Source organism: Odontesthes bonariensis, chromosome 11 (assembly GCF_027942865.1).
Source record: "Odontesthes bonariensis isolate fOdoBon6 chromosome 11, fOdoBon6.hap1, whole genome shotgun sequence".
Classification (NCBI taxonomy): Eukaryota; Metazoa; Chordata; class Actinopteri; order Atheriniformes; family Atherinopsidae; genus Odontesthes; species Odontesthes bonariensis.
This window is the reverse complement of record NC_134516.1, coordinates 22,949,119-22,957,527: the sequence shown is the minus strand read 5'-3', so window position 1 is coordinate 22,957,527 and position 8,409 is coordinate 22,949,119. Positions and strand designations below refer to the sequence as shown.

Sequence of the window (8,409 nt, the reverse complement as noted above, 5' to 3'; positions counted from 1 at the left end):
TGCCCAGTGAAAACCCACTTTGCCTCAAGAAAAACATGCAAATACTAAACAGGCAACAGGAATGAGAAACCTTCTTGTTCCAAGGCAGCAGTGCTAACCAGCTCATCATTGTGCATCCCACACATGTCTGCCAAGAGTTAAGCTTTGCCAAAAAATTTGCCAAAAAACCTAAGATTTTTGAAGGTACAATTATGTACCCTCGGTTGTCAGAGAGGGACATTTCTGTATCTTGCAAGGTTTTATTAAAAATGTCTCACTGGGAACAGAAATAAAATCTTATTTTTGTGCGTAGGCTTCCAAAGATCCACTGTCAGAGAAAGTTGTACTCTGTTTCACAAGCTTACAGTTTATAGACCCCATGGCATATCAAACATACAAGAAAAATGTCCAATGTTCACATAAAGTAAGTGTTTATTTGACCATTTATTCATTTCAATGCATTTTTTATATTGTTATTACATCGTTACACAGGATCACATTGTACAGGGGTTATTTTGTGTAGACAAATTTATTGTTTGCTTGTTTTTTACTTTTAAAGCATAGTTAATAATACAACAGCATATTGCAATAGCATACAATATTAACTGTAAGAATAATACTGGTTTTACTGATTCTGTGTAATACACACAAACACACACAAATAGATATATACTTCTATATCTCCTTATATGTATATATATATATCTATATATGTATAATGATATACTGCAGCTCTGTCTCACCTAACTGCTGAAAATACTGGAAAAAGTAACCCAGACTTACACAGTTTGAGGGTAACCTCTGGCAGCCTGTGTTTTCTCTAGAACCTTCAATGCAATCATCTTCACAGCAATTAAAGCTTCATTGCAGGCTTTTGAAATTAGAGGTGTTGGCAACAGGAAGCCGTACCGTCCGCGGTCCTGGAGCTCAAATGTGAAGGAGTATTTGATGCCGAGGTTGTACGCCCAGTCATCAGAACCCCCAGGAGCGAGATCTGGAGAAAAGCAGGCAACAGTCATGTGTGTCTGAATCTGGTCAATCTTATTTTGCTTCAGAAAAAAAATAAGTCTTTCTTACATATTGTCTTTGCTCCGGGACCATATTTGTAGTTGTTGCTGTAATATCTTCTGATTGCCTGGGCAGCGTCTTGGACCATCTCAAGCTTTAAAAGTGAATTGATTTCCCCAAATTTAATGTTTCAAGAGAACAGTGCAGTGAATCTTTGTGACTGATCAGTTGTTGACCGCACTACTCACCAAATCTCTGTGATTCTCTGCTTCTTCAAGGGAGCAGGAATATGGAAATAGCAGCATCTGAGAGTAGGAGTGGATGGTGAAGTAGAGCTGCACCGAGTCTTTGTGACTGCGCAGGAAGTTGGCCACGGCCTGTGACTCTGGCTCTGACTCAGGGAACGCACCACAGTAGATCTCAGAGCAGGGATCATGTGAGGCTCCCTCCGCTGGGTAGAACAGGAAAACTTCACTTTGTAGGCAATACTGAAGGTCTCATATGATGCGATGTGCTGCACTCAGACTTTAAACTTCTTAGAGATACTGTGGTTAGGTGTATATGAGGAAGCAAAAGCTTCAAAATTAGTCTTTAATTCAAACTGAAAAAAAATCTACTTTTGAGGGGAACTCACTGCACCAGTTGGCATCAAAGTTTCTGTTAAGGTCAACTCCGATGCAGCCAGTAGTCTTGCAGAGAGAACGGTTCTTCCTCCACATCCTGTTCTGAGACAAAAAAAATTTAATTTACTTCCTATACAACTGCCGTAGCATCATAGATGGATTATTGCATGGGCCTACTGGACCCAGCCCTTAGGGCCAAAGAGACAGAAGCCCCTGGAGCATCACCAGCAAAAGGTTAAAGACACATACTTACTACTTCAGAGATGTATACCAACTATAGCGACATACAAAATTACTCCAAAAAGTGGCGAAACAAATACAAAGACACACAAAAGGATTGCCATGAGACACAAAGGAGCAGAATAATCACAACGAGACACACGACTGGTGCAAAGAAAGATGCAAACTGGATTTGTTCTGGTAAAATCCAAAAACAAGCGAAAGAGACACACAACTACAGTAGATAAAAATGCACAGTGAGTACCAATGATATTACATAAAATGACTGCAGTGAAACACAAAATGAAAATAGAAACAAGAAAATTAACCACAAATTCACATGTAAAATGTGAAGACAAACTTGCAAAAGAGACACGAAACTATCAGAAAAGCAACAAAGAGTAGAAAATTATTACAAAAAGGTTCAAACACAAACACTTAAACTGACAACATAGATACAGAATGATTGTAAAGATATGTGAAATATTAAGAAATATGTTCAAAATGACTACAGACACAAAATCCAAACAGACATGCAAAAGGACAGTAAAAAGACACACAACTAACCAGCAGAGAACCAGAATGATTATAAAGGGATACAAAAAAGACATAAAAAGACCAAAAAGTCTATTACAAAACATACCAAACAACTACTAAGACATAGAAACATCCATAAAAAGCGACAAATGCCAGAGATGAAAAGTGATGAAAAAAACCCCATTACATTAACAACACAGACACAAAATAACAAAAGAAAGGCAAAACTACAAAAAAAGATGCAAAAGAAAGCTATAAGACAAAATTATCACACGGGCACGAAACAACTACAGAAACACACAATGAAGACAAAGAGAGACACCTTTGCAAGTGCAAAAACATGTGAAATGGCTATAAAGGGTCAACCTTCTAACTCTGCTTCACTGTGACTTGCTGGCCCTCTACATGTCTGTGCTTAGGGGCTATTGTCTAAAAATCCATCCATGTTTGACAATTAACATTACGCAACAAACACTCGTGTTTTCTGTGTTCTTACTGTTGTCCATGTGTATTTGTACCCATCAGGGTTCATGACGGGCAGGACGTAGACGTCCATGTTGTCCAGGATGCGAGTAATGTCTCGGTTATGTTTGTAAAACGACAACAACTGTGGGAGAAAGGGCAGTGATTTTAGTCCCCAGGTAGGAAACAAACTCAAGGACATTTCAGAAAAGATCTCAGAGTAATTGTACTCACATGTTCAACGAACCATAAGCAGAAAGCAGGAGAAATCCACTCTCTGGCATGGATTCCACAGTCGATCCACATTGCTTTTTTATTCGGCCTGTTATTGAAAGAAAGCTGAGAACAAAGAGGTCATGGTCAACATTAGTCAGAGTACATCTCACAATCACTTCAGTGCATAAAATCAATGTTTCTGTGTACTTTTCAACATAAAATCCTTATAAAGGAACAAATCATGCTCGTTAACATCTTTATGATCATTACGGCTTATAGGTTATAGATGAAACGTTACCTTCAGTGCATAAAGCGGCCTCTTTTCGTAGGAGGAGCCAACAAGTATGAGCTTGACTGTGTTGGGGTTGCTATGTGTGGTCCTATTTATCCAGTCATAGATCTAAAAGGGTAACAGTGTGTTTGGATGTAAGCCATAAGGTAAAAGAGTACCATCATAGATTCTCATTCAACCTTTGTAGAGATTAAAATGTGACAAATTGTAAATCCTGTGTCCAAATCATCCTAATATACTATTCATTTTGGCCTTGAATATGATATAAAAATCATTATTAACAACACACAGAGTGTCAACAAACACAGTGAGAGGTTAAACTCTCACATCATCCAGACTGTGATATTGCTCATAGTAAGTTGAGCCACTTCGTGGGTCAGTGGAGTCATTCTTTCTCTGCATTTCAATCAGCTCATTAGTGTTGTCCAGCATCACCCTGAAACAGAAGTGCAAGTGAGGCTTAATCCCCTAGAATGGAACGCGACACAATGTTCAGTGTACGCCGTGGTTTCGGGCAAGCAGCATACTCGTGTGTTATGTCATTTGTCCTCAGCAGATTCTTGATCATCTCAGAGCTGTTTGCGGGAACAAAGAGGTGGACTTGGGTTTCTTCTTTGATGTAGTGAGGTGAAGCAGGCTGCCACAAGGCTGTCTGCGAGAAAACATCTAATGTGGTGATTCGCAGAAAGAAAAAAAATAGGCACAAGGCATGCAAATACTGATGAAGAAAAAAAGGAAACTTTACCTCGTAATGGGAGGACACATTCTTCACGATGTCCACTTGTTTTTCAGTTTTGGGGGTAATAGATAAAACTTGGTCACTGAATAAAAGAAAAACAATATATTTAAAGCAAGAACCTGCACAGGAATGATGAAGTCAAACACAAGAGTCAAGTGTTTTCACTTGTTTTAGTCCCAGAGTACACTTAGCGCACTGCAAATGTCTACTGATATATAGGGAGTATTTGTATATATCAAAATATGGCTGCATGTGGTTGTGGAAGTCCAGACAAATTGTAATAAAGACTGTTAATCTCCAACATAATCAGTATAAACTAGCAAGGCGATTTACCGTGTTTCTGTGCAGTGTCCCGTATTCAGAATCGTGTCCAAATTCATAAAAACAAACAGAATCAAAAGAGTCGTCATGATGTCAGGGTCCAGACTGGAAATGTCAGATGTTTGTTCCAGCTGTGGGGGTAGGGAGGCATTATTGATTGAAGCCGTGTTTATTTAGAAGTTAAACTTTACTTTTTAGAAAGAACGAGACAGGGCATAGATCAGTAGACACAGAGCAGACTGGTTTATTGCTGCTATAACATTTGTTAAAAACGTCATTGAACAATCAGGAAGGTACTAATGTCTAAGTTAATGCAGGCACTTAAACTTGAGTTTTCTTCAGTGGAAGAAATTGGAAAAGTCCGCGCAGTGATACCTCCCCGCCTGTAGGTGGCGCCAGATTAAAGTAAATCCCAAACAGAAAGCAGTGACAAGTTGAGGAGGTTGTGATATGATGATGCTTTTCTGTTGGCAAGATGTCGGCCCACGATCAGCTGGCTCTGTGTTTGTGTGAAATAACGAGGTAAAATGTGTTTGTATCTGAAGTAAATATTTTTCACCAATCGGGAATACGTCAGTTGTAGCTTTTGAAAGGTTAGTTAGCTTGTTTTTGTTGTTGCGTCCACTGCAGGTCTTTTAGTAGCGATAAACTATAGACTAACGCTGTAATGTTGACATAGTTCATGGTATTAAAATCAATAGAAGCTCATTTCATGGCTGTTGTCCATGGAAAGAATACAAAGGTTTGTTGCTTGCTATGATAGCGCTATTACGAAAACCTGGGTGTAACACGTTGCTAAAAGTGAGCGTCCGCAGTCTCCGCACCATTGTGTTCCTACAGCATGTGACACTGTTTCGGTGTATTTAAAAGGTTTTTTACAAACTATAAACGCTAACTCTTGAAACTCCCCCTGTGTGTCCTTTTAGTTCTGTTACAAAAACATATCTAAGTTACAGATATGTTAAGAATACAGGCTTTGGGAGCAGATTCTCGGGTTTGATTTAAAGCATTTCTCTTGCAGGAAGACCCGCCAACAGGCACCACCGGTGCTGTATGAGTGGGTGCCTGTGGCTTGTAATGTGAAGCATCAACATCAAAAGTTTATCAACGTAAAGAAATGTCTAAATCCTTGTAAATAACCTCAAATTTAAAGCTGAGACTGTGTACTTTTAAGCCTAGATTCATTGTAAGCCTACTTTGAATATGCGTTGGTATAAGATGACTTGTGTGACTTGTATTTGCTTATATATATTCTTCCTGGAGAGCACTGTATTGTCTCCACTGCAATAAGAATCTGATTACTGTGTTACTCAGCACGTTGCATCTCTTTGTTTCAGGTTACTGTGGATGTTGCTTCTGCCGCTGGGGTTTCTCTGTGTGCTGCTGATTGCTGTCCTGGTCCTGCTGGTGCTGGCTATACGTTTCTGGCTGCAGAGCCTAAGGAATGCTCGGCGGGCGAGGGACGGTCGCCCCACCGTGGCCTTTTTCCACCCTTACTGCAATGCCGGTGGTGGGGGAGAGAGGGTGCTCTGGTGTGCCATCAGAGCACTACAGAACAGGTAAAGCAGATTAACGACTTCCCTCAATTATTTACTCGTCATAGTGGAAGTGTGCGATCATTCCTGTTTGTCTGTTCCTCTTGTCTGTCGGCAAGATTATGAATAAAATGACCAAGCTAGTTTTCATGGAACATATCTGCAGGTATGCGGACATCAACTTTGTGGTGTACACGGGGGACTTGGGCGTGACGGGTCTGCAGATTCTGGAGGGAGCCCGACGTCGCTTCAACATCGTGCTGCCCCGGCCGGTTCAGTTTGTGTTCTTAAGGCACCGGCTGCTCGTGGAGCCGGGCCTGTTCCCTCACTTTACCCTGCTGGGACAGAGTGTGGGGTCCATCTTCCTGGGATGGGAGGCTCTGACAGAATTTGTTCCGGACATTTACATCGACTCCATGGGTTATGCCTTCACTCTCCCCCTGTTTCGCTACCTGGGAGGCTGCAGTGTGGGGAGCTACGTCCACTACCCCACCATCAGCACTGACATGCTGTCTGTGGTGAGGGAGAGGAACCCAAGGTAATCACTGTGTGTCAGGTGTAAAGAGTAAAAAAAAACTTGTCATTGGATTCATAACTAAAACTTGTGCTTTCTAATGTCTCAGGTTCAACAACCCAGACTACATCTCTAACAGTCTGTTCCTGAGTGCCTTCAAGGTGGTGTACTACTGCTTTTTTGCCCTGCTCTACGGCATGGCCGGCTCCTGCAGCGACCTCATCATGGTCAACTCCTCCTGGACCCTTGATCATATCATCTCACTGTGGCACTCTCCCAACCGCACCAGCGTGGTCTACCCGCCCTGCGACGTCAGCGCCTTCCTGGACATTCCGCTGGAAGATGACGGGGACAGGAAGTGCCGCTCCATCGTTTCCATCGGGCAGTTCAGGCCAGAGAAGGACCACCGGCTGCAGATCAGAGCCTTCAAGAAAGTGTTGGACAGGAGGAGGGAGGGGTTGAAGCTGGTTCTCATTGGTGGATGCAGGAATCAGGAAGATGAGGACAGGGTGCTGATGTTGAGAGGGCTGTGTCAGCAGCTGGGTGTGGCCGACAGGGTGGAGTTCAAACTGAATGTACCCTTTGAGGAGCTGAAGAGAGAATTGGGGGAAGCCACCATCGGACTGCATACCATGTGGAACGAACACTTTGGAATAGGTAACTGACCAGATTTCTGTTACATTTAGGCAGTCTTTTAAAGAAATACATGTTAAAGTGCCTCCTTCTGTTTCCCCCCTTGCAGGCGTTGTGGAGTGTATGGCAGCAGGGAAGATAATCCTGGCCCACAAGTCTGGAGGTCCCAAACTGGACATTGTTGTACCTTTTGAGGGGGGCCAGACTGGCTTCCTTGCAGACGATGAGGACAGTTACGCTGATGCCATCGAGCAGATCTTGACTCTGCCGCTCGCAAGCCGGATGCAGATAAGACGCAACGCACGCCAGTCCGTGGCGCGCTTCTCAGATCAGGAGTTTGAAGCCTGCTTCCTTGCTGCCATGGAGCCTCTGATGGGAACACTAGAGCGATGAAAGGAGGAACCTTTGTGTGCGTTTGAGTGTTATTAATACGATGTGACATTTGGACTACCTGAATGAAACCGTTTTGGAGTCAGTGCAGCAGTCTTTCTGTGTTTAGAGTTTGTATTTTTGTAGGACACATTCCTTTGTCAGCTGTGCAAGTTTTTGTTTAAATTATGTGAATTCAAGGGAGGGCAAATAAGCTTTGGTTTAATTGCGTGCTGAAAAATACTGTAAAAAGGGGATTAAAGATGCTAATCGGAAACATATTTATTGTTTACAAGATGTATAATTCTTTTCATGTGAAGTATTTTTAATATTGAGGATGAATGAAATAAAAATACAATTGTAGGAAACAAGTATAAGACATTTTTGCATTCATGTATCTTATTTAAAAAAAAAAGATGATCTATAAGTGCACTTGTAAATAAACAATAATGCACCGAGTTAAAAAAAAAAAGCAGAAAAAGAAGATTTTGGAACAACATATCCTGCATTCAAGGAGACGATTAGAAACCACATTCTGTATGTATTTCAACAGCGTGGCTCTGTGGTGAGAGTCCAGGTGCTAAACTGGCCTGCCTGCAGTCCAGAGCTGAAAATATTTGGCGCATTGGGGAACACGAAACAAGCAGCAGAAACATCAGACAAGAATCTGAAAACATTTCACTTTCTAAACTACAATAGGTGGTCTCCTCAGTCCCTAAAACCCATATTAAAAGAAGCGAGGATGCCACAAAGTGATAAATACACGCCAACCCTGACTTTTTTCAAAAATGTTGTCAGCATCCAATTTGAATTTTATCCAACAAAATGTTAGTCCAAGTAATTCTGATGCTGAATTGTATGAAAAACAGAGTCAATCTGCTATGTAACTATAACGTTAAAAAGCTGCTAAACATAGATAAATAGATACTTGATTAATCTTGCAGGGAATTCAGGCATCCAGT

General features: G+C 41.5%; 2 protein-coding genes across 2 annotated transcripts; one reads left to right on the top strand and one right to left on the bottom strand.

Annotated features, from left to right (window-relative positions):
- Positions 1-438: 438 nt before the first annotated feature.
- cpb2 (carboxypeptidase B2 (plasma)) lies at positions 439-4,485 on the bottom strand. The gene is made up of 11 exons (XM_075477182.1): positions 4,409-4,485; positions 4,082-4,157; positions 3,864-3,988; positions 3,664-3,772; positions 3,343-3,444; positions 3,063-3,167; positions 2,863-2,973; positions 1,622-1,712; positions 1,236-1,438; positions 1,057-1,141; positions 439-973 (listed from the first exon to the last, which is right to left on the bottom strand). Exons 1-11 carry the CDS (start codon positions 4,483-4,485, stop codon positions 759-761), a joined length of 1,299 nt encoding a protein of 432 aa, XP_075333297.1. The 3' UTR covers positions 439-758.
- Positions 4,486-4,837: 352 nt separating this feature from the next.
- Positions 4,838-7,809, top strand: alg11 (ALG11 alpha-1,2-mannosyltransferase). Its single transcript, XM_075477181.1, has 5 exons — positions 4,838-4,918; positions 5,734-5,955; positions 6,098-6,469; positions 6,555-7,102; positions 7,188-7,809. Exons 1-5 carry the CDS (start codon positions 4,872-4,874, stop codon positions 7,469-7,471), a joined length of 1,473 nt encoding a protein of 490 aa, XP_075333296.1. The 5' UTR covers positions 4,838-4,871; the 3' UTR covers positions 7,472-7,809.
- Positions 7,810-8,409: the final 600 nt, after the last annotated feature.